The sequence below is a fragment of the Lissotriton helveticus genome, chromosome 8 (genome assembly GCF_964261635.1).
Source record: "Lissotriton helveticus chromosome 8, aLisHel1.1, whole genome shotgun sequence".
NCBI classification, from domain to species: domain Eukaryota; kingdom Metazoa; phylum Chordata; class Amphibia; order Caudata; family Salamandridae; genus Lissotriton; species Lissotriton helveticus.
The window spans coordinates 1,681,789,149-1,681,814,875 of record NC_136069.1 but is presented as its reverse complement, the minus strand read 5'-3'; the positions used below and the strand labels follow the sequence as shown (position 1 = coordinate 1,681,814,875).

The following is a 25,727-nucleotide window of genomic DNA, read 5'->3' as shown; positions in this document are numbered from 1 at the left end:
TCATCAGTGCAACAACCCTGGCAGAGCAGGTACAGCTGGGCATCAGCGGTGAAAGCTCCCCTCTCTCGTGAACAGGTACAATACACTATCATCAGTGCAAGCAGCCCTGACAGAGCAGGTGCAGCTGGGCATCAGCAGTTTAAGCTCCCCTCTCTCGTGAACAGGTACAATACACTATCATCAGTGCAACAACCCTGGCAGAGCAGGTACAGCTGGGCATCAGCAGTGTAAGCTTCCCTCTCTCCTGAGCGTGTACAATACACTATCATCAGTGCAAGCAGCCCTGACAGAGCAGGTACAGCTGGGCATCAGCGGTGTAAGCTTCCCTCTCTCCTGAGCAGGTACAATACACTATCATCAGTGCAAGCTGCCCTGACAGAGCAGGAACAGCTGGGCATCAGTAGTGTAAGCTCCCCTCTCTCACGAGCAGGTACAATACACTATCATCAGTGCAAGCAGCCCTGACAGAGCAGGAACAGCTGGGCATCAGTAGTGTAAGCTCCCCTCTCTCACGAGCAGGTACAATACACTATCATCAGTGCAAGCAGCCCTGACAGAGCAGGTACAGCTGGGCATCAGCAGTGTAAGCTCCCCTCTCTCGTGAACAGGTACAATACACTATCATCAGTGCAAGCAGCCCTGACAGAGCAGGTACAGCTGGGCATCAGCAGTGTAAGCTCCCCTCTCTCCTGAGCATGTACAATACACTATCATCAGTGCAAGCAGCCCTGACAGAGCAGGTACAGCTGGGCATCAGCAGTGTAAGCTTCCCTCTCTCCTGAGCATGTACAATACACTATCATCGGTGCAAGCAGCCCTGACAGAGCAGGTACAGCTGGGCATCAGCAGTGTAAGCTCCCCTCTCTCGCGAGCAGGTACAATACACTATCATCAGTGCAAGCAGCCCTGACAGAGCAGGTACAGCTGGGCATCAGTAGTGTAAGCTCCCCTCTCTCCTGAGCATGTACAATACACTAACCTCAGTGCAAGCAGCCCTGACAGAGCAGGTGCAGCTGGGCATCAGCAGTGTAAGCTTCCCTCTCTCATGAGCATGTACAATACACTATCATCAGTGCAAGCAGCCCTGACAGTGCAGGTACAGCTGGGCATCAGCAGTGTAATCCTCCCTCTCTCCTGAGCATGTACAATACACTATCATCAGTGCAGGCAGCCCTGACAGAGCAGGTACAGCTGGGCAGCAGCAGTGTAAGCTCCCCTCTCTCCTGAGCATGTACAATACACTATCATCAGTGCAAGCAGCCCTGACAGAGCAGGTGCAGCTGGGCATCAGCAGTGTAAGCTCCCCTCTCTCACGAGCATGTACAATACACTATCATCAGTGCAAGCAGCCCTGACAGAGCAGGTACAGCTGGGCATCAGCAGTGTAAGCTCCCCTCTCTCACGAGCAGGTACAATACACTATCATCAGTGCAAGCAGCCCTGACAGAACAGGTACAGCTGGGCATCAGCAGTGTAAGCTCCCCTCTCTCGTGAACAGGTACAATACACTATCATCAGTGCAAGCAGCCCTGACAGAGCAGGTGCAGCTGGGCATCAGCAGTGTAAGCTTCCCTCTCTCACGAGCAGGTACAATACACTATCATCAGTGCAAGCAGCCCTGACAGAGCAGGTACAGCTGGGCATCAGTAGTGTAAGCTCCCCTCTCTCCTGAGCATGTACAATACACTATCATCAGTGTAAGCTGCCCTGTCAGAGCAGGTACAGCTGGGCATCAGCAGTGTAAGCTCCCCTCTCTCACGAGCAGGTACAATACACTATCATCAGTGGAAGCAGCCCTGACAGTGCAGGTACAGCTGGGCATCAGCAGTGTAAGCTCCCCTCTCTCACAAGCAGGTACAATACACTATCATCAGTGGAAGCAGCCCTGACAGTGCAGGTACAGCTGGGCATCAGCGGTGTAAGCTCCCCACTCTCTTGAACAGGTACCATACACTATCATCAGTGCAAGCAGCCCTGACAGTGCAGGTACAGCTGGGCATCAGCGGTGTAAGCTCCCCTCTCTCTTGAACAGGTACAAGACACTATCATCAGTGGAAGCAGCCCTGACAGAGCAGGTACAGCTGGGCATCAGCAGTGTAAGCTTCCCTCTCTCACAAGCAGGTACAATACACTATCATCAGTGCAAGCAGCCCTGAAAGTGCAGGTGCAGCTGGGCGACAGCAGTGTAAGCTCCCCTCTCTCGTGAACAGGTACAATACACTATCATCAGTGCAAGCAGCCCTGACAGAGCAGGTACAGCTGGGCATCAGTAGTGTAAGCTCCCCTCTCTCCTGAGCATGTACAATACACTCACCTCAGTGCAAGCAGCCCTGACAGAGCAGGTGCAGCTGGGCATCAGAAGTGTAAGCTTCCCTCTCTCATGAGCATGTACAATACACTATCATCAGTGCAAGCAGCCCTGACAGTGCAGGTACAGCTGGGCATCAGCAGTGTAATCCTCCCTCTCTCCTGAGCATGTACAATACACTATCATCAGTGCAGGCAGCCCTGACGGAGCAGGTACAGCTGGGCATCAGCAGTGTAAGCTCCCCTCTCTCGTGAACAGGTACAATACACTATCATCAGTGCAACAACCCTGGCAGAGCAGGTACAGCTGGGCATCAGCAGTGTAAGCTTCCCTCTCTCCTGAGCGTGTACAATACACTATCATCAGTGCAAGCAGCCCTGACAGAGCAGGTACAGCTGGGCATCAGCGGTGTAAGCTTCCCTCTTTCCTGAGCAGGTACAATACACTATCATCAGTGCAAGCTGCCCTGACAGAGCAGGAACAGCTGGGCATCAGTAGTGTAAGCTCCCCTCTCTCACGAGCAGGTACAATACACTATCATCAGTGCAAGCAGCCCTGACAGAGCAGGAACAGCTGGGCATCAGTAGTGTAAGCTCCCCTCTCTCCTGAGCATGTACAATACAGTATCATCAGTGCAACAACCCTGGCAGAGCAGGTACAGCTGGGCATCAGCGGTGTAAGCTCCCCTCTCTCGTGAACAGGTACAATACACTATCATCAGTGCAAGCAGCCCTGACAGAGCAGGTGCAGCTGGGCATCAGCAGTTTAAGCTCCCCTCTCTCGTGAACAGGTACAATACACTATCATCAGTGCAACAACCCTGGCAGAGCAGGTACAGCTGGGCATCAGCAGTGTAAGCTTCCCTCTCTCCTGAGCGTGTACAATACACTATCATCAGTGCAAGCAGCCCTGACAGAGCAGGTACAGCTGGGCATCAGCGGTGTAAGCTTCCCTCTCTCCTGAGCAGGTACAATACACTATCATCAGTGCAAGCTGCCCTGACAGAGCAGGAACAGCTGGGCATCAGTAGTGTAAGCTCCCCTCTCTCACGAGCAGGTACAATACACTATCATCAGTGCAAGCAGCCCTGACAGAGCAGGAACAGCTGGGCATCAGTAGTGTAAGCTCCCCTCTCTCACGAGCAGGTACAATACACTATCATCAGTGCAAGCAGCCCTGACAGAGCAGGTACAGCTGGGCATCAGCAGTGTAAGCTCCCCTCTCTCGTGAACAGGTACAATACACTATCATCAGTGCAAGCAGCCCTGACAGAGCAGGTACAGCTGGGCATCAGCAGTGTAAGCTCCCCTCTCTCCTGAGCATGTACAATACACTATCATCAGTGCAAGCAGCCCTGACAGAGCAGGTACAGCTGGGCATCAGCAGTGTAAGCTTCCCTCTCTCCTGAGCATGTACAATACACTATCATCGGTGCAAGCAGCCCTGACAGAGCAGGTACAGCTGGGCATCAGCAGTGTAAGCTCCCCTCTCTCGCGAGCAGGTACAATACACTATCATCAGTGCAAGCAGCCCTGACAGAGCAGGTACAGCTGGGCATCAGTAGTGTAAGCTCCCCTCTCTCCTGAGCATGTACAATACACTAACCTCAGTGCAAGCAGCCCTGACAGAGCAGGTGCAGCTGGGCATCAGCAGTGTAAGCTTCCCTCTCTCATGAGCATGTACAATACACTATCATCAGTGCAAGCAGCCCTGACAGTGCAGGTACAGCTGGGCATCAGCAGTGTAATCCTCCCTCTCTCCTGAGCATGTACAATACACTATCATCAGTGCAGGCAGCCCTGACAGAGCAGGTACAGCTGGGCAGCAGCAGTGTAAGCTCCCCTCTCTCCTGAGCATGTACAATACACTATCATCAGTGCAAGCAGCCCTGACAGAGCAGGTGCAGCTGGGCATCAGCAGTGTAAGCTCCCCTCTCTCACGAGCATGTACAATACACTATCATCAGTGCAAGCAGCCCTGACAGAGCAGGTACAGCTGGGCATCAGCAGTGTAAGCTCCCCTCTCTCACGAGCAGGTACAATACACTATCATCAGTGCAAGCAGCCCTGACAGAACAGGTACAGCTGGGCATCAGCAGTGTAAGCTCCCCTCTCTCGTGAACAGGTACAATACACTATCATCAGTGCAAGCAGCCCTGACAGAGCAGGTGCAGCTGGGCATCAGCAGTGTAAGCTTCCCTCTCTCACGAGCAGGTACAATACACTATCATCAGTGCAAGCAGCCCTGACAGAGCAGGTACAGCTGGGCATCAGTAGTGTAAGCTCCCCTCTCTCCTGAGCATGTACAATACACTATCATCAGTGTAAGCTGCCCTGTCAGAGCAGGTACAGCTGGGCATCAGCAGTGTAAGCTCCCCTCTCTCACGAGCAGGTACAATACACTATCATCAGTGGAAGCAGCCCTGACAGTGCAGGTACAGCTGGGCATCAGCAGTGTAAGCTCCCCTCTCTCACAAGCAGGTACAATACACTATCATCAGTGGAAGCAGCCCTGACAGTGCAGGTACAGCTGGGCATCAGCGGTGTAAGCTCCCCACTCTCTTGAACAGGTACCATACACTATCATCAGTGCAAGCAGCCCTGACAGTGCAGGTACAGCTGGGCATCAGCGGTGTAAGCTCCCCTCTCTCTTGAACAGGTACAAGACACTATCATCAGTGGAAGCAGCCCTGACAGAGCAGGTACAGCTGGGCATCAGCAGTGTAAGCTTCCCTCTCTCACAAGCAGGTACAATACACTATCATCAGTGCAAGCAGCCCTGAAAGTGCAGGTGCAGCTGGGCGACAGCAGTGTAAGCTCCCCTCTCTCGTGAACAGGTACAATACACTATCATCAGTGCAAGCAGCCCTGACAGAGCAGGTACAGCTGGGCATCAGTAGTGTAAGCTCCCCTCTCTCCTGAGCATGTACAATACACTAACCTCAGTGCAAGCAGCCCTGACAGAGCAGGTGCAGCTGGGCATCAGAAGTGTAAGCTTCCCTCTCTCATGAGCATGTACAATACACTATCATCAGTGCAAGCAGCCCTGACAGTGCAGGTACAGCTGGGCATCAGCAGTGTAATCCTCCCTCTCTCCTGAGCATGTACAATACACTATCATCAGTGCAGGCAGCCCTGACGGAGCAGGTACAGCTGGGCATCAGCAGTGTAGGCTCCCCTCTCTCGTGAACAGGTACAATACACTATCATCAGTGCAAGCAGCCCTGACAGAGCAGGTGCAGCTGGGCATCAGCAGTGTAAGCTCCGCTCTCTCACGAGCAGGTACAATACACTATCATCAGTGCAAGCAGCCCTGACAGAGCAGGTACAGCTGGGCATCAGCAGTGTAAGCTCTCCTCTCTCACGAGCAGGTACAATACACTATCATCAGTGCAAGCAGCCCTGACAGAGCAGGTACAGCTGGGCATCAGCGGTGTAAGCTCCCCTCTCTCGTGAACCGGTACAATACACTATCATCAGTGCAAGCAGCCCTGACAGAGCAGGTACAGCTGGGCATCAGCAGTGCAAGCTCCCCTCTCTCACGAGCAGGTACAATACACTATCATCAGTGCAAGCAGCCCTGACAGAGCAGGTACAGCTGGGCATCAGCAGTGTAAGCTTCCCTCTCTCACAAGCAGGTACAATACACTATCATCAGTGCAAGCAGCCCTGAAAGTGCAGGTGCAGCTGGGCGTCAGCAGTGTAAGCTCCCCTCTCTCGTGAACAGGTACAATACACTATCATCAGTGCAAGCAGCCCTGACAGAGCAGGTACAGCTGGGCATCAGTAGTGTAAGCTCCCCTCTCTCCTGAGCATGTACAATACACTAACCTCAGTGCAAGCAGCCCTGACAGAGCAGGTGCAGCTGGGCATCAGCAGTGTAAGCTTCCCTCTCTCATGAGCATGTACAATACAGTATCATCAGTGCAAGCAGCCCTGACAGTGCAGGTACAGCTGGGCATCAGCAGTGTAATCCTCCCTCTCTCCTGAGCATGTACAATACACTATCATCAGTGCAGGCAGCCCTGACGGAGCAGGTACAGCTGGGCATCAGCAGTGTAAGCTCCCCTCTCTCGTGAACAGGTACAATACACTATCATCAGTGCAAGCAGCCCTGACAGAGCAGGTGCAGCTGGGCATCAGCAGTGTAAGCTCCCCTCTCTCACGAGCAGGTACAATACACTATCATCAGTGCAAGCAGCCCTGACAGAGCAGGTACAGCTGGGCATCAGCAGTGTAAGCTCCCCTCTCTCACGAGCAGGTACAATACACTATCATCAGTGCAAGCAGCCCTGACAGAGCAGGTACAGCTGGGCATCAGCGGTGTAAGCTCCCCTCTCTCGTGAACAGGTACAATACACTATCATCAGTGCAAGCAGCCCTGACAGAGCAGGTACAGCTGGGCATCAGCAGTGCAAGCTCCCCTCTCTCACGAGCAGGTACAATACACTATCATCAGTGCAAGCAGCCCTGACAGTGCAGGTACAGCTGGGCATCAGTGGTGTAAGCTCCCCTCTCTCGTGAACAGGTACAATACACTATCATCAGTGCAAGCAGCCCTGACAGTGCAGGTACAGCTGGGCATCAGCGGTGTAAGCTCCCCTCTCTCGTGAACAGGTACAATACACTATCATCAGTGCAGACAGCCCTGACAGAGCAGGTACAGCTGGGCATCAGCAGTGCAAGCTCCCCTCTCTCGTGAACAGGTACAATACACTATCATCAGTGCAAGCAGCCCTGACAGAGCAGGTACAGCTGGGCATCAGCAGTGTAAGCTTCCCTCTCTCCTGAGCATGTACAATACACTATCATCAGTGCAAGCAGCCCTGACAGAGCAGGTACAGCTGGGCATCAGCAGTGTAAGCTCCCCTCTCTCATGAGCAGGTACAATACACTATCATCAGTGCAAGCAGCCCTGACAGAGCAGGTGCAGCTGGGCATCAGCAGTGTAAGCTCCCCTCTCTCGTGAACAGGTACAATACACTATCATCAGTGCAACAACCCTGGCAGAGCAGGTACAGCTGGGCATCAGCAGTGTAAGCTTCCCTCTCTCCTGAGCGTGTACAATACACTATCATCAGTGCAAGCAGCCCTGACAGAGCAGGTACAGCTGGGCATCAGCGGTGTAAGTTTCCCTCTCTCCTGAGCAGGTACAATACACTATCATCAGTGCAAGCTGCCCTGACAGAGCAGGAACAGCTGGGCATCAGTAGTGTAAGCTCCCCTCTCTCACGAGCAGGTACAATACACTATCATCAGTGCAAGCAGCCCTGACAGAGCAGGAACAGCTGGGCATCAGTAGTGTAAGCTCCCCTCTCTCACGAGCAGGTACACTACACTATCATCATTGCAAGCAGCCCTGACAGAGCAGGTACAGCTGGGCATCAGCAGTGTAAGCTCCCCTCTCTCGTGAACAGGTACAATACACTATCATCAGTGCAAGCACCCCTGACAGAGCAGGTACAGCTGGGCATCAGCAGTGTAAGCTCCCCTCTCTCCTGAGCATGTACAATACACTATCATCAGTGCAAGCAGCCCTGACAGAGCAGGTACAGCTGGGCATCAGCAGTGTAAGCTTCCCTCTCTCCTGAGCATGTACAATACACTATCATCGGTGCAAGCAGCCCTGACAGAGCAGGTACAGCTGGGCATCAGCAGTGTAAGCTCCCCTCTCTCACGAGCAGGTACAATACACTATCATCAGTGCAAGCAGCCCTGACAGAGCAGGTACAGCTGGGCATCAGTAGTGTAAGCTCCCCTCTCTCCTGAGCATGTACAATACACTAACCTCAGTGCAAGCAGCCCTGACAGAGCAGGTGCAGCTGGGCATCAGCAGTGTAAGCTTCCCTCTCTCATGAGCATGTACAATACACTATCATCAGTGCAAGCAGCCCTGACAGTGCAGGTACAGCTGGGCATCAGCAGTGTAATCCTCCCTCTCTCCTGAGCATGTACAATACACTATCATCAGTGCAGGCAGCCCTGACAGAGCAGGTACAGCTGGGCATCAGCAGTGTAAGCTCCCCTCTCTCGTGAACAGGTACAATATACTATCATCAGTGCAAGCAGCCCTGACAGAGCAGGTGCAGCTGGGCATCAGCAGTGTAAGCTCCCCTCTCTCACGAGCATGTACAATACACTATCATCAGTGCAAGCAGCCCTGACAGAGCAGGTACAGCTGGGCATCAGCAGTGTAAGCTCCCCTCTCTCACGAGCAGGTACAATACACTATCATCAGTGCAAGCAGCCCTGACAGAACAGGTACAGCTGGGCATCAGCAGTGTAAGCTCCCCTCTCTCGTGAACAGGTACAATACACTATCATCAGTGCAAGCAGCCCTGACAGAGCAGGTGCAGCTGGGCATCAGCAGTGTAAGCTTCCCTCTCTCACGAGCAGGTACAATACACTATCATCAGTGCAAGCAGCCCTGACAGAGCAGGTACAGCTGGGCATCAGTAGTGTAAGCTCCCCTCTCTCCTGAGCATGTACAATACACTATCATCAGTGTAAGCTGCCCTGTCAGAGCAGGTACAGCTGGGCATCAGCAGTGTAAGCTCCCCTCTCTCACGAGCAGGTACAATACACTATCATCAGTGGAAGCAGCCCTGACAGTGCAGGTACAGCTGGGCATCAGCAGTGTAAGCTCCCCTCTCTCACAAGCAGGTACAATACACTATCATCAGTGGAAGCAGCCCTGACAGTGCAGGTACAGCTGGGCATCAGCGGTGTAAGCTCCCCACTCTCTTGAACAGGTACCATACACTATCATCAGTGCAAGCAGCCCTGACAGTGCAGGTACAGCTGGGCAACAGCGGTGTAAGCTCCCCTCTCTCTTGAACAGGTACAATACACTATCATCAGTGCAAGCAGCCCTGACAGAGCAGGTACAGCTGGGCATCAGCAGTGTAAGCTTCCCTCTCTCACAAGCAGGTACAATACACTATCATCAGTGCAAGCAGCCCTGAAAGTGCAGGTGCAGCTGGGCGTCAGCAGTGTAAGCTCCCCTCTCTCGTGAACAGGTACAATACACTATCATCAGTGCAAGCAGCCCTGACAGAGCAGGTACAGCTGGGCATCAGTAGTGTAAGCTCCCCTCTCTCCTGAGCATGTACAATACACTAACCTCAGTGCAAGCAGCCCTGACAGAGCAGGTGCAGCTGGGCATCAGCAGTGTAAGCTTCCCTCTCTCATGAGCATGTACAATACACTATCATCAGTGCAAGCAGCCCTGACAGTGCAGGTACAGCTGGGCATCAGCAGTGTAATCCTCCCTCTCTCCTGAGCATGTACAATACACTATCAACAGTGCAGGCAGCCCTGACAGAGCAGGTACAGCTGGGCATCAGCAGTGTAAGCTCCCCTCTCTCATGAACAGGTACAATACACTATCATCAGTGCAAGCAGCCCTGACAGAGCAGGTGCAGCTGGGCATCAGCAGTGTAAGCTTCGCTCTCTCACGAGCAGGTACAATACACTATCATCAGTGCAAGCAGCCCTGACAGAGCAGGTACAGCTGGGCATCAGTAGTGTAAGCTCCCCTCTCTCCTGAGCATGTACAATACACTATCATCAGTGTAAGCTGCCCTGTCAGAGCAGGTACAGCTGGGCATCAGCAGTGTAAGCTCCCCTCTCTCACGAGCAGGTACAATACACTATCATCAGTGGAAGCAGCCCTGACAGTGCAGGTACAGCTGGGCATCAGCAGTGTAAGCTCCCCTCTCTCACAAGCAGGTACAATACACTATCATCAGTGGAAGCAGCCCTGACAGTGCAGGTACAGCTGGGCATCAGCGGTGTAAGCTCCCCACTCTCTTGAACAGGTACCATACACTATCATCAGTGCAAGCAGCCCTGACAGTGCAGGTACAGCTGGGCATCAGCGGTGTAAGCTCCCCTCTCTCTTGAACAGGTACAATACACTATCATCAGTGCAAGCAGCCCTGACAGAGCAGGTACAGCTGGGCATCAGCAGTGTAAGCTTCCCTCTCTCACAAGCAGGTACAATACTCTATCATCAGTGCAATCAGCACTGAAAGTGCAGGTGCAGCTGGGCGTCAGCAGTGTAAGCTCCCCTCTCTCGTGAACAGGTACAATACACTATCATCAGTGCAAGCAGCCCTGACAGAGCAGGTACAGCTGGGCATCAGCAGTGCAAGCTCCCCTCTCTCACGAGCAGGTACAATACACTATCATCAGTGCAAGCAGCCCCGACAGAGCAGGTGCAGCTGGGCATCAGCAGTGTAAGCTTCCCTCTCTCGTGAACAGGTACAATACACTATCATCAGTGCAAGCAGCCCTGACAGTGCAGGTGCAGCTGGGCATCAGCAGTGTAAGCTTCCCTCTCTCGTGAACAGGTACAATACACTATCATCAGTGCAAGCAGCCCTGACAGAGCAGGTACAGCTGGGCATCAGCAGTGCAAGCTCCCCTCTCTCACGAGCAGGTACAATACACTATCATCAGTGCAAGCAGCCCCGACAGAGCAGGTGCAGCTGGGCATCAGCAGTGTAAGCTCCCCTCTCTCCTGAGCAGGTACAATACACTATCATCAGTGCAAGCAGCCCTGACAGTGCAGGTGCAGCTGGGCATCAGCAGTGTAAGCTTCCCTCTCTCGTGAACAGGTACAATACACTATCATCAGTGCAAGCAGCCCTGACAGAGCAGGTACAGCTGGGCATCAGCAGTGCAAGCTCCCCTCTCTCACGAGCAGGTACAATACACTATTATCAGTGCAAGCAGCCCTGACAGTGCAGGTGCAGCTGGGCATCAGCAGTGTAAGCTTCCCTCCCTCATGAGCACGTACAATACACTATCATCAGTGCAAGCAGCCCTGACAGAGCAGGTACAGCTGGGTCACAGTAGTGTAAGCTCCTCTCTCTCGTGAACAGGTACAATACACTATCATCAGTGCAACAACCCTGACAGTGCAGGTACAGCTGGGCATCAGCAGTGTAAGCTTCCCTCCCTCATGAACAGGTACAATACACTATCATCAGTGCAAGCAGCCCTGACAGAGCAGGTACAGCTGGGCATCAGCAGTGTAAGCTCCCCTCTCTCATGAACAGGTACAATACACTATCATCAGTGCAGGCAGACCTGACAGAGCAGGTACAGCTGGGCATCAGTAGTGTAAGCTCCCCTCTCTCACGAGCAGGTACAATAGACTATCATCAGTGCAAGCAGCCCTGACAGTGCAGGTGCAGCTGGGCATCAGCAGTGTAAGCTCCCCTCTCTCACGAGCAGGTACAATACACTATCATCAGTGCAAGCAGCCCTGACAGGGCAGGTACAGCTGGGCATGAGTAGATGTTGCTGTATGTACAATGTATATTAAAAGATCATGTCTGGATTGATGGCTATGTGCGCAAAGGTGAGTGATGGTCAGTTTGTGTGTCTTTTAGCTGAATTAGCAATCACTTGGTGTATGAAGTATACATGTATATCTATGGTGTGTGGGTGGATGTATATGTGGACAGATCGTGTGTGCATGACTGATGTATATATATATGCTGTTTCGGTTCCTGGGTCCATAGCTGGAGAAGACTTCTGGACCCATCATATATAACAGACTTTTAAAGCAACAAAGTCAGTAAATCTAGCAGCAGGCAAAGCAAAAAGCTCTATAGTGCAGAACCTTTCCTAAGGTGTATCTAGCTTTTTGAATCAATAGTCTCTCAGTGGGCTAAAGCTCCAACTGCTGTGGTTTCAGTTAAAGCCTGTAAAACCCCTTATCCCCAAAATACCACCTCCCAGAAAACAAGGGTGTAGCCCTTTTAGAGTCAATATTGGAGGTTTAGGGAGAAAGGAGTGTTGATTTTCAGTTTAATTTGCTAACTGGGATTTTGTAACTAGTATGTCGTTAGAACACAGTTCAGTACCAAGACCAGTTAAAGGGTCAAAGGGTATTAAAGAGCTTTTTTGGACCCAGATATTTTAAACAGACATCACCTGTTACAACATTCCCACGGGATACCATCCTTTCGGCTGTATTTAAATAATGGTCAATTGTACTAATGCTTTTCGGGGTCTCCCAGAGGACTGAGATATCTAGTGAATAATAATAAAATAATAACTCGGTATTTGTAAAGCGCAAACTAATCACCCCTAAGGTTCTCAAGGTGCTGGGGGCTGCCAGGGACATTAAGCATGCTATTTCCTAGAGTCACATGGTGCTGGGCTGAGCTGCTACCAGCACCGGGGATCAAACAGTGATCCCTGTGCTCCGGAGTGAGCCACCCTGACCACTGCACCACACCTCTCCCAACCACATGGCCTCACCACCATTTCTATCTGGGAGCTGCTCTTTATGGCAGGGGCCAGAAGTGTATCTAAGAGATACCCCCTGAAGCCTAGAGCTGGAAGCATTAAGTAGTCCTTGGTTTCTCTAAGCACAGAGTAGGTCAATCCCTTAGCGCTTCTCTCCACAGGTTCAACAGCAGGTGCAGCCCTTCTTCTTCTGTCTTCCACAGATCCAGAGGTGTGGGGGTATTGAGGGGCAACTCCTATGCCCAGGGCCAACCTGTAGCAGAGGGAATCTCCTCAACACTCCCTAAACAATGAGGTAAAAGTTCCTGGAGGTGCCCCTACCCATTTTTGAAGCACCCGTTTCACGTAAAGCTTAAGCCCACATTTATCAAGCGTCCTTGTGTCGCTAAAGACCAAAAGCATCAGGTAGGTAGAGCTGCTAAAGGCGCTGAGGGCATGGGCAGAGGTTCATTCTGAACTGGGTGCAACCACAGAGGATGAGAAGGAGGAGAAGAGGAAGTGTCCCCTGACTTTGAGCTTCCAGACAGGGCAGGGAGAAGTGTCTCTTATCCTGGCCTCTCTGCAGAGGAACTAGCTGAGAGGAGGGAGGAGAGGGATTTCAAGATGTAAATAGCAAAGTCAAAAATGGAGGAGAAGAAAAGAGCTTTCAAAGAGAAGAGACTGGACATGGAAGAGTGGGAAATGGTCAATGAGCTCAGTCTCAGAGAGCTGTATTTGAGATCTGAACGATTCCAGCAGTAGTGGTGGCAGCATACCTACACTGCCCACTGGAGAAAGGAGGGTCCGCATACCAAACGATTTGGTGCCCAGTTATGTTTTGGTGAGATGACATTGATAACTGGTTCTCAGTATAAGTAGTGGCCCTAAGGGTGGACGAGGACCCTGAGGAGTCCTGGAGGGGTGGGGTGGTGGCTTTTGGAGGTACATACCCATAGTGCAGAGGAACACACTCCTAGCACTAGAAGTTGAGGACCAGACTCCCATGAAGGCCATACTTCTCAGCCAATTTGGGTTGACCCCAGAAAACAATAGACATAAGTTCAGGGGCAGGCACAAACTTCCCATACAGACCAGGGTGGACTTTCTTGATTATCCCAGCAAGGTACTAAAGTGCCTGGTAAAGGGCAGCAAGGTAGAAAATTATACTGGAATGTACAACTTATTCTTTAAGGAGCACATACTCGATAATTGTTGTTAGAAATGGGATTTCTGGTTGGCTAAGGCTTGCACCAAAGCCAGGCAGAAACCACCATTCCTAAGTCAGGGTAAGGAAGTCACCCGCCAAGACAACTCCTGCTCACCCTCTTGGTAGCTTGGCGCAAGCAGTCAGGCTTATCTCAGAGGCGATATGTAAAGCAATTGCGCACGCACCCACCAGCAACAACATCCAAGGCCCCCCACAAAAGGAACTCCACACAATGTATATGTAAAAATAGCCTTTGTATTGCAAAACACATTAGATAGAAACACACCCTTTACAATGTGCCAACAGGCACGGGCAGAATTTACAGGGGATTTGTACAGGACAGGGCCACCTGGACCACTGTCAGGAATAAGTACTTTTAGAAGTAACACTTTTAGAACATAGAACATATAATAACTGGCCGTGGATACGGACCGTACCTTCCGTTCTGGTTGTGTGGGATAATGCGAGTGATCTCCTCAGTAGGCCTGAGAGGGCAGTGGTGACCCGCGCGCTACAAGCGTTTGGTTGGGGCGACCAAGGTGTGGGCTCAGAGGAGGAGGGGGGCAGGGTGCGGGCGGCCCAGCGAAGCGGACGCGGCTCAGAGGAGAGCGGCGCGGCTTGAGGCATGAGGGCGGGCCAGGCACAAGCTGCCGAGGTGCAGGATGCGGGCGGAGCAGAGCAAGGCTTCACAAGGAGCGGTGTGGCTCTTGGCGGGGTTGGCTAGGCACGAGCTGCAGGGGAGTGAGCGAGGCACACTTCAGGCGAGGCCCCAGCGGCCCCAGGAGATCAGACAAGTCCTAGCAATTTGTCAGGGAAAGCACAATAGAGTCCACTAGTCCTGGGACTCTGGTCAGGGGGCAAGCTCAGTATAAAGCCCTTGGAGATAGTTAAACACCAAATAATCATATAGCCCACAACCAGTAATCACTGGTAAGAGGTAAGTACCACCTACGCAACCCTAATCAGTCAGTCAAAAAGCTTTATTCGACGATTGTCATAAAAGCAATACATTATAACATTTCATGCAATAGGAATGAATAAAATTCACACAAAGACAATACAAAAGCTAAAATTCACCAGAACGGGAAAATGACATCAAGTATGAGGAGTTCAAGGATCATAGAGATAATCATAACATTACTTATTCTTTAGAAGTTTTACTTCTAATGATTGCCATAAAAACAGAACATTAAACAATTCTTCCTATAAAAATAGTGATAAGATTTTCTTAGAAATACTACAAAAGCTAAAATCCATCCATATAGTAATGTTTCATCAAGACTAGGGACATCATGAGTCATAAAGTTGATCGTAGGATTACTTATCCCTTGATACATTTACTTCTGATGACCCATGCCCAACCCAGAAATTTGGCAACTGCTATGTAAATTAGGGCCTGGGATTCGTACAAATGATTCTAAGGGCCAATAGTCCACTCCTAGTGCCCAACAACTTGGCCATTGGGCGCAACCAAGCTCTACGCGGTGGAGAGTATGCTTGACATTCAAAGAGTAAGTGGCTAATTATTTCCCTAGAATTCGGGCAAAATGGCCATGAGGGATTACCACCACTAGACCACCTGGATGTAAATGCTCTGACAGGAATACTGCCAAGTCTCAAATGAAAGTAAAGCTTTCTATCCAGCGGTTTAGTTATATCGTCCCAGAATGGCTCAAATGATGTCTCATCCTTGAACTTGATAAATACCCTGGTTAATGAAAGTGGGGGGTAGACCTAAACAATTTAGAAAATATCATTTCAAAATACATGCCCTTTAGAGCCTTTTTTGACGGAAAAGTAGCATTCACCGGGTCCTCCCAGGTCTCCACCAGACCCAGCTCTCTGAGAACCGCTCCAATTCCAGAGAGCCACCATATCTGGTGAAAGACATCACTTTTAATAATATCAAGGAGGCCTCTTGCAAATATTTCCAGCTCCGGTGTTACCCATATTCGCCTCCAGTATAATACCGGGCGAAGGTTTGCAATGATTTTTATCGGTATCAAACCTAGGTCCTGGAAAACAGGCCCCATAGGGGTACTCTGTGGGAGGGTGGTAAGTTTACGCAACCCTAACCACCTTAGGAGAATGTCACGCAGGGAACTAGGACCTCACTAGAAACACCTGTACTAGGAGAAAACAACCACCTAAGTATCACCATACATTTAGGGGTATAGGCATGGGAACAAAACACATGATGCATAAACATACATTCAGCGGTGTAAGAACAAGGCACATGATGCATCAAAACACATTCAGAGGTGCAGCACAGGAGAACACATGATGTATAAACAACACATTCAGAGGTGTAAGAACAAGGCACATGACGCATCAAAACACATTCAGAGGTGCAGCACAGGAGAACACATGAAACATAAACAACACATTCAGAGGTTTGAGAACAAGGCACATGACGCATCAAAACCACATTCAGAGGTGCAGCAAAGAACAATTCGCAGAAATTACATTAGCACAGAACTTACATCAAAGTCCAGGTTGTGCCACTGCGCCAAAACCTAAACGTAGCTACTGCCCACTACTTGCTGGGCAGCTGAGGATAGGGATAGAACAGGACCTAAACGCTGCAGCTGGCACTAAGTGCTGCGCAGCTGGGGAGGGCCAAGGTAGGGATAAAGGAGTGCGCCTTACTCCTAAGTCCAAAGTACATGTGTCCCTAAAAGAAAGAAACCTAAACGGTGCAGCTGCCCACTACTTGCTGGGCAGCTGGAAATCAAGAACAGCGACAGGGCTCTTACTAGACCTCTTGACAAAGACTGTGCCATAGGTTGGAGCCATCTGGCTCTAGCATGGCATTTTGCACATTTTTGGAGCCCTCTAGGCTCTGGGAACCATGCTGTTGCACAAATCACGTGGGAGCCTCACAGGCTCTGCACAAAAACAATGCCCCACGGTGGAGCCCTCTAGGCTCTTAAAACAATTGTGTTCCTTGGAGCCCTCTGGCTCCTAAAACAATCATGCCAGCTCTGCCGGAGCCCGCAGGCTCAGAATGAATTCGCAGCACCTTGGGGAGCGGCCCGCTGCTAGACGGGGCCGCTCTGTTTGTCATTGAGCCTCCACTGAGACTGTGCACTATCGCTGGGGCAGCCCTCTGCCCAATGGGGCCGCCCAGCACGGTCAATGGGCCTGGAACAGGCACAACCCAACCGTGACCCACCGGAGCGCCACTCACCAGCTCTGGGGGGTGCAGGCAGCATTCCTCTCTCGGCTCTCGTTCGTCCTCGGGCGGCGGTAGCTCTTGGTGGGGCTCTCTCTTCTTATGGGAGCCCCGCCTTCCAAATGCGCCCGCTTCACCCGGTCTTCACCCGGTCCACCATCTCGGGACCGGGACTTCATGTGGAGCCTTCGTGGCTCAGGGGCAGCAGTCCCCTCCTTCGGCTGGGCGCCCTGGCCAATCAGAGCACGGTGGTGGGCGGGACTTCCTTCATCAACCAGAAAGTCCCGTCTACAGTCAGGCGCGATGCCGCCTGACTTCCGGTTTTGCCCCCTGCTGCGGCGGTGGTTTATCGGGGCAATAGTGAGGGGTAGGCACCCTCGAGACGAAAAATAAACGTAGAAGTGAGGTGGGCACTCACTAAGGAGCACATAAACGAGGTGGGCTCTCGTATAATAAAAAGTTGCAATTGAAGACGCAGGGTGGGCACCTGCGCACTCAGGGGCATAAAAAAGGGGCAAGAGCGCTTCCCTCCTAGGGAAAACGACAGCGCTCTGCCCAGCAAGGAAAATAAAGGGCTCTCAAGGCGCTGGGGGCATAGATAGCACCAACAGGCCCCCCAGAGATGACCCCTATAGCAAGAAGGGTCCAGCCACACAGGACAAGGTTTCCAGGGTAAAGCAAAGTCTCCAATCATCCTAGGAAAGACAGAGGGGTCCCAAAAGAGTCCTCCAGCATCCAGGGGCTGGGCAGAGCCCAGGGAGGCAAGCCTTCCCCTGGGCCCAAGCAGCAGCACGCCCCTGGCAGATTCCAGTCAGAAACAAGAACATTTTGTAAGGAGACACAGCCCCTTTTTATACAGTGAATTCCTTTGTCTGAAGGTGCAGGGTGGGGGAAAAACCAGGCGCAGCTGGTTTGGTAGCACTCCTGATATGCTCAGCCTCTCACTCTATTCACTGGCAGGGTTAGGGACATTAGACGTACCACAGGGGGCGGAGCCAGCATTGTGTGGGGAAAGCCCAGCCCTATTCAGGACCCAGGTGCACCCCTCCCTCACATCAGCATGCTAATCTCTCCATTCACCATCGGGGCAGACCCATCCAGACTCCTGGAGCCAGGCTCACCAGCCAGCTCCAGCCAATCACATGCCAGCACACTCACTGCACACGCACACCCATGTCTAGAAGTGGCACTTCCACACTAGACACATACACGCCGCATACATCATTGCGCAGCATTCAATCACACGAGTCCGCACATATCAGACTCGAGCCTGCACACCCCACGCATCAGGGACACATACATTCCCCATGCATTCCTATGGAGGGCAGGCCTATCTCACCACACGCACGCACTTTACCCTGGGACACAGTGGTAAAGTGCGCAGAAACCAAAAAATCACTAACACCATGTCACAATTAAAAGCAAAAAGTTCAGGGGTGAACTGCCAGAAGGGCCAAGTCCAACAATTGTTTTACAGAGCTGCACCAACACCTGATTGATTACAAGCTAACTGATCACAGGAAGCTTGCTGGGGCGGGAGACGTCTTGTCCAGCACTAGAGTGTCCAAGAAGGTATATGGGCAGGCTCTCTAGAGGGTAGAGACAAAAAGAAGGAGTTTTCGCAAGGTCCCCCAAACAGTTCACAAGTAAAAGGGCCATATTCCCAATCTGGCAACTAGACAAAGAGCTTCCCAGACAAGAGTCAGAACAAAACCTCCAAGTGCTATGAGTGCTCTGAGTAGGTGAATTACAAGGGGGATATCAAATGTCCCAAAAGGGCTCAGCCTCCCACTGGAGGTAAAACATCGGTGTTGACAAGTGTAGTGCTAGGGGAGGAGTTTTTCCCAGTAATTGAGGTTACCCTAGTATCCCTGGGTGATGTGGAGATGGTGCCTAAAGCCCACATTCCTTCCAATACTGCAAAGTGTAGGCAGTGGGTCACCATTAATGGGCAAAAAGTTGAGGCTCTGAGGGACACAGAAGCCAGAATAACTACGGTAAGGAATCAGCTAAATTCCCCCAGTGCAGATTTTACCTTATACATTACATCAGGTTGTTGTAGCTGACAACCGGGAGGGTCACTACCCACTGACCCTTATTCCATTTGAGTGGCGGTGGGTCTCAGGGCTTCTGAAAGTTGCTGTGTGCGCTGTCATGTCTGTGGACTATTTGTTAGGTAGTCATCTTGAGCACACTACCTGGAAGGAAGTAGAGCTTCTGTCACATCTGGAAATGCTGGGTTTGCCTGAATGGATTTGTGCAACCACCAGAACCATGGCTGCCCAGGAAGTGAGTCAAGGAAGTCTGGAACAAAGAACAATGCTCCAGACTGCTCGCTGCCAAAAGAGGGAAGGGCAAGGGGCATGGGCAACCAGCCTGAGAATGTCTCCCAGTTAAGGTCTGGTAGCTTAGTGGAAAAATGTGTCCGCTGTAGGGGTCTTTGTTTGGCCTCATGGTCACAGGTTCAAATCCGGAAGGCTCCACTCGGTCTTTCATCCTTCTGAGGTTGATAATATGAGAACCATTCAGTTGAGTAACAATAAACATCTGTTATTCAACACCAAGATGTCCACGGGTGAACTAGACCTTTGCAAATACGCATGTTATGTTATGTTAGATGGAGGGTGTGCCAAAGGAGGTTACACCAGAGTCTTCTGAGGAGAACATTGCCTCCCTTGATGACCTGCCTGAACTTTCCGAATGGCAAGTAGAAGGGGGGCCCCACCAGGCACAGTGCCTCAAGGCACAATGAGTGTGCCCAATGCTAGAGGGCATGAGGCAACAGTCTGGAGCCCAGGCAGCTGGTGATGCCTCCGGTAATCACTGCATTTACTGGGAGGAAAACCTGTATAGTGAGCTTAAGGCACCTATGCATGGGACAACAAGGGCACTGAATGTTCCCCAATGCTACAGGGCCTACCTACTGGAGATGGCCCATATGATACACCATGCAAGACTTCGGGGTTAGGACAAGATCTTTGCCAGGCTTGCTCCATAATTTTACTGGCCCTGGATGATGATTTCATCAGATACATTATGTAGGACTTGCATGACCTTCTAGGTCAGTAGGGAGACAGGGCAGAAGCTGAAAGCTCCCCACATCCCTTGCCTGTCATTGGCACCCCCTTTGAAAGGGTGGGAATCAATATTGTAGGATCTATGGATCCCCAGACAGCATCGGGTTCATCCAGGTACTGGTGGACCAGGCCACAAGATACCTAGAGGCCATACCTCTGAGGACTGCAACTGCACCTGCAGTGGCTAAGATCCTAATGAGAATTTTGCACCAGAGTATGTTTCTCCAAGGAAGTGGTGTATGACAGGGGCACCAACTTCATGTCTGCTCTTATGCAGTTAGTGCGGAAGGAGTGGGGAGGTACTTATAAGTTCTCCAACATTTACCTACCACAAACCAATGGGCTTGTTGGAAGATTCAACAAGACCCTTATAGGCATGATCAAGGACCTCCCTGAGGCCAAGAGGCATAAGTAGGACGTCCTCTTACCATGCCTGCTCTTTGCTTACAGAGAGGTACAGCAGAAGGGGGTTGGATTTAGCCCCAATGAGCTTCTGTATGGTCATCCTGTAAGGGGATCTCTCATTCTGGTCAGGTAGGAACGGGAGCAAACTCCCAGGAAAACTCCCCTGGATGTGTTTGCTACATGCTACCCTTCTGGAGCCAGATAGCCCAGTTTTGGAAATAAGCTTTTGAAAACATAGAGGCCAGTCAGGAGCTAATGAAGCAGTTGTATGACCGGATAACTGAGTGGGGAAGTGGGGCTCACTAGTTAGAAGCGGCAGACCCTGAAGCAGAGATCGGCCCGGGACCAGGCTTCAATTCCTGACGCGGCAGGGTCTTGGGTCAATGTCCGCGGACTCGATAATTCTCGACGAGGTGCCTACGCTAACCATGGGTCCCACTCTTTAACTCTGGGCAATAGCTTGCTTAACCTCCACAACGGCCCCATCAGCGCCGGGGATGCCTGGTTTCACCTTGGAGGTGCCCAGGAGGGACCATCTCACAGGGAAAGCCAGGACGGGTTTCCCAGCAGTATATTCGATAAGTAATCCTCCCCCCCTTCCTTAAGCGCCTTGAGACCCTCTGGGTATGTAGCGCGCTATATAAATTCTGACTTGACTTATACAGCGCCAGGACACTCTGAGATGGAGTAACAGTGCGCTTTACAAGTATACTTACTTACTTTACTTTACATAACTACCCCTGTGGAATTTTAGCCTGGATGAAAAGTGTGGGTGATGGAGTCTATGGCGCCCAAAGCCCTCCAAGACCATTGGACTAGGCCTAATGAGATTGTTTAGAGTAAGGGGGTAGTCGCCTACCTGGTGGACCTCAAGACCCCCAGACACCACCAGAGTGTGCTCCATATCATCCATCCCAAACCACTCTTCGAGAGGAAGAGAGGAATGAGGTCAATATGTTGCTGGTACCAGATGAAGGAGAGCAAAAGAAGAGTGAACCTCTCTCCAACCTAGCCTCCAAAGAGAAGGATGGGTCAGTGGAAGGGGTAAACCTCTTCTCTACCCTCCCTGCAGAACAGCAGAAGGGCCAGCACTAGTTACTGGGCCCGTTCTCCTCTCTGTTTTCTTTCACTCCAGGGACCACCCATCTGTGTATCCAGGATGTGGACAAAGGAGACATCCTCACTGTCAAAAATAAAATCTATAAGCTGTCTGACAACGTAGGGACCAGCATCAAGAATGAGGTATTAAAGATGTTGGAATTGGGCGTTATTGAACTCTCCAGTTGCTCCTGGTCAAGTCCTGTGGTGTTGGTACCAAAAGCTGCTCACTGGGTACTACACCAGAACTCCAGGTCTGTGTAGATTACAGGGGGCTAAACTCAGTCACCAAAACTGAAGCTCATCCGATCCACTAGGCTAATAAGCTGATTGACAGGTTAGGGGCTGCTCCATTCCTGAGTACCTTTGATCTCACTTCAGGGTATTTGCAGATTACCCTAACTAAAGGAGTCGAGGAGAGGTCAGCCATTCCCACTCCAGAGGGCCAATACTTGTTAAAAGTATTGCCCTTTTGATTAAAGAATGACCCTGCCACCTTCCAGAGGCTGGTCAACCAGGTTTAAGCTGTTGTGAATGCTTCAGTGCTGCATATTTGGATGACATAGCTGTCTTCAGTAGCTGCTGGAAGGACCACTAATTTCACTTGCAGGAAGAGCTTCAGCACTGCAGAACTATCAAGGCCAGTAAGTGCCAGTTAGGACAGGGGTCTGTGGCGCACTTAGGCCACCTGGTGGGCAGAGGTAAGGCGCAGCAACTCCAGGCCAAGATAGAAACTATCATGGCCTAGGAGCACCCAAAAGCTCAAACCTAGGTGAGAGCCTTCCTGGACCTCAGAGGTTATTACAGTAGACTTGTAACGGGATATGGCACCATTGTTGCAGCCTTGACTGAGCTGATTTCTAAGAAGCAGCCCGTAAATGTGATCTGGAAAGAGGCATGCCAGAAAGCATTTGACTTCCTAAAGCAGACAATGTGCACACCCACTGTGATCAAGGCCCTTGATTTTTCCAGGGAATTCATTGTACAAATGCATGACTCGGAACATGGCATCGGGGATGATCTTTCAAGGCTATATGATGAGGGCCTCCACCAACCTGTAGCTTTCATCTCAAGGAGGTTCATTTCCAGGGAACAGAGGTGGTGTGCTATTGAAAGGGAAGTCTGTGCTGTTTTATTGGCACTTAGGAAGTTTAGATCATACCTGTTTGGCACTCACTTCTGGATTCAGACAGACCACAGGCCCCTCAGGTGGCTAATACACATGAGGGGTGAGAATCCAAAATTGTTAAGGGGTTCCATCTCCCTACAGGAAATTGACTTTACAGTGGAACACTGACCTGGGGTAGACCACGCCAATCCTGATGGTCTCTCTATGTTCTTCCACCTTAGTAAAGAGAACTCCCAGGAGGTTGGGTAGCTTTTCCCACTTTCAGCTGAGGAGGCACTTGTTAGCCATGACAGCCTTGGGGTGGTCTTCCACCAGACTTTTTGCCTGCTTGCCTCCAATTTTGTTGTATTAGTTTTTTGTTGGCCTTTGGACTCCATACACTGTTAACCAGTGCTAAAGTGCTTGTGCTCACTCTCCTAAACATGGTTTGATTGAGTTATCCACAATTTACAATTTGTATTTACTTATAAGTCCCTAGTAGAATGTACTATATGTACCCAGGGGCCGAACATTAAATGCTTCTAGTGGGCCTGCAGCACTGATTGTGCCACCTACTCAAGTAGCCCTTCAAACATGTCTCAAGCCTACCACTGAAGAGCCTGTGTGTGCATCTTACCCTACCATGTTGACGTGGTATATAAAACCCCCTTGCCGAACTTTAAACTTCCTTTTTATCACAGATAAGGTAGGCCCTAGGAAGCCCATTTGTTAGGGTGCTGTGTAATCAAAAGGTAAGACATACACTTTTAAGTTTTACAAGTGTTGATAATGAAACATTCCCAAATTTGTTTTTCAATACTGTGAGGCCTACCCCTTTCATAGGATACTGTTGGGATTCCTTACTACACTAAATTAGCTGTAATTCCTGATTGAACAGGTGCAGATCTGTCATGTTTAATACAGATGGATTTGTAATGGTAAAGTCACAATTCAAAACTTTTAGAAAGTTGGAATTTCCCTACATTTAGCTCTCTTTGCCTGAATCATGTCTCTGAATCCTCAGGGGTAGGTGACAGATAGACGTTGTGTAGCCACACAAAAACGGAAATTAGGTGTGACTTGATGGGAGGAGCTGAGCACAACCTCCCACTTACACCTGTGCATCTTCTACTGCTGAGGCAGAGTCAAAGCATTCCCTTTGGAACCAGTGTATCACCCTTGGAACCAATGGATCTGCTACGCTCTGTGGACTGTTGTTGATGCATCGACTTGTCTGCACCCAGCATATTGTCGTCATCGTTGACGCAACAAAGTGCTTACTCAGCAGACCATGCCTGGTCCCTGTAGTCATCCCACAACACATTGTGGTCAGCCTAAACTTTTGGCTTTGTCTCTGTTCACTGCTGCAGGACATTCCAAACAGGTGGTTATTGCTTCTAAGCTCTAATTTACAGTAACACACATTCTACTTATTGGATTCTTGTCATTTTGGTCATTTTGTTTATTAAATCAATCTTTATTTTTCTAACCAGGTGTGATATCTTTTAGTGTGGAGATTCTACTGTTTTACTGTTTGAAGTATTGCACAAAGGCTGTACACATTGCCTCTTAATTTAATCTTGACTGCTCTTTGCCAAGGTACCAGAGAGTGAGCACAGGTTAATTGTGGGTGTGTTTTGGCTTACCCTAACTAGGATTGTGGTTCCTGCTTGGAGAGGGTGTATCCATCTGGCAACCAGAAATCCTGTTTCTAACACTTGCTAGTTTCTTTATTTGGCCAGTTTAAATGTGCAGTTTTTAAACTGCACATTTAGGCTGTAGGGGTAGGCCCGAAAACATGTTTTCCATTGTCACTATAGTGTTGGCACTAAAGGTGCTACAGTCCACTAGTAAAATTTAACTTACCGGCCCTGGGTACACTGGGAACTATATATTATGGACATATATGTAAGCTAAATGTGCTAATCAGGTTATTTAACCAATTCAACAAGTTTTCAGGGGTCAGAGTACCTGCACTGGTGTTTCGTTAGCAGAGTCCCAGTGTGCAGAATCTAATAGACAACATGACCAGTTTAAAAAAATTAGGGTGAGGAATAGCTCTGCATTGTGATTGTTACACTGTCATATTGCTGTTAAAATTCAAGTGCTGGACAGGTAGGGTAGGCATGTTTGGAGACTTTGAGTTTTGTTCTCCTCGACTCATTGGACAGTAGTTCCTGCTGTACAGCTTAGCTGACGCCATCTTCACCAATCAAGGAGAAATATTGTCAGATCTCATAACAGAATGTGCAATGTGCTCAGTGTATTTAATTTGCAAGTAGAGAAAGTGAGGTTAGGCTCACCAAGAGCTTCCCCATGTCATTTATATTAAACACGTTTAGGCTGGGAGGTTGATTGACTGTAATTTTTTGTGTGTAAATAGTTGTGTTTTCCATTAGTGTTATATAAATGAATGCTTAACCTTCAACAACATTTGAAACATTTCTTTAAAATCTTCTAATAAGCATTTTTTATGAATTGTTTCTGATCTTTACCTGGGGATAATGAAGAGGTCCCATAATCCTGGCCATTGGGACACTCAAGGATGACATTGTTTCCCCCACGATGCCAGCCAGTGGGGGACGTGGTGGGCAACGGTATCCGGGAGTTGTCACTTCTTCACCAGAGAGGAGATCCAGGACCCCTTGAATGGCTCGGCTCTCAGACATGCAGGAATCAAATATACGGAAGCCAAGGGTGATGTTTGGCAACAGATCTGGTGTTTCATTGATTTCTTTTATTGCAAAAACCATGGCCAACAAATCCCGATAATAACGGACATTGAACCTACCGTGAATTAAGATAACAATCAGATATATATCAATCACAGGATGTCGTCAATCTTGTTAAAGTAGGCTTCATTAACTACTGCAAGATTCTCAAGATATCTTTTTAAACATAATTTATATTTTAAAACAATTGTTAGAAATTGGGTATCTATTTGCAGGGGTATGCAACCTGTCCAAGTAGGGACCACAATCCTAGTCAGGGTAAGCCAGATGCACACTAAATGATAACCTGTCCTCACTCTCTGGTAGATTGACAGAGAGCAGTCAGGTTTAATCAAAAAAGCAGTGTGAAAAGAATCTGTGCAACACACACACA

General features: G+C 50.0%; 1 protein-coding gene across 1 annotated transcript in view; it reads right to left on the bottom strand.

The window, feature by feature from the left end:
* The window catches only part of LOC144774083 (extracellular calcium-sensing receptor-like), a 147,665-nt gene that overhangs the window by 120,561 nt on the left and 1,377 nt on the right, over positions 1-25,727 (bottom strand). Inside the window, exon 3 of the mRNA XM_078659110.1 lies at positions 25,118-25,409. Coding sequence (XP_078515236.1) covers positions 25,118-25,409 — 292 coding nt within the window. The remainder of the gene's footprint in view (positions 1-25,117; positions 25,410-25,727) is intronic.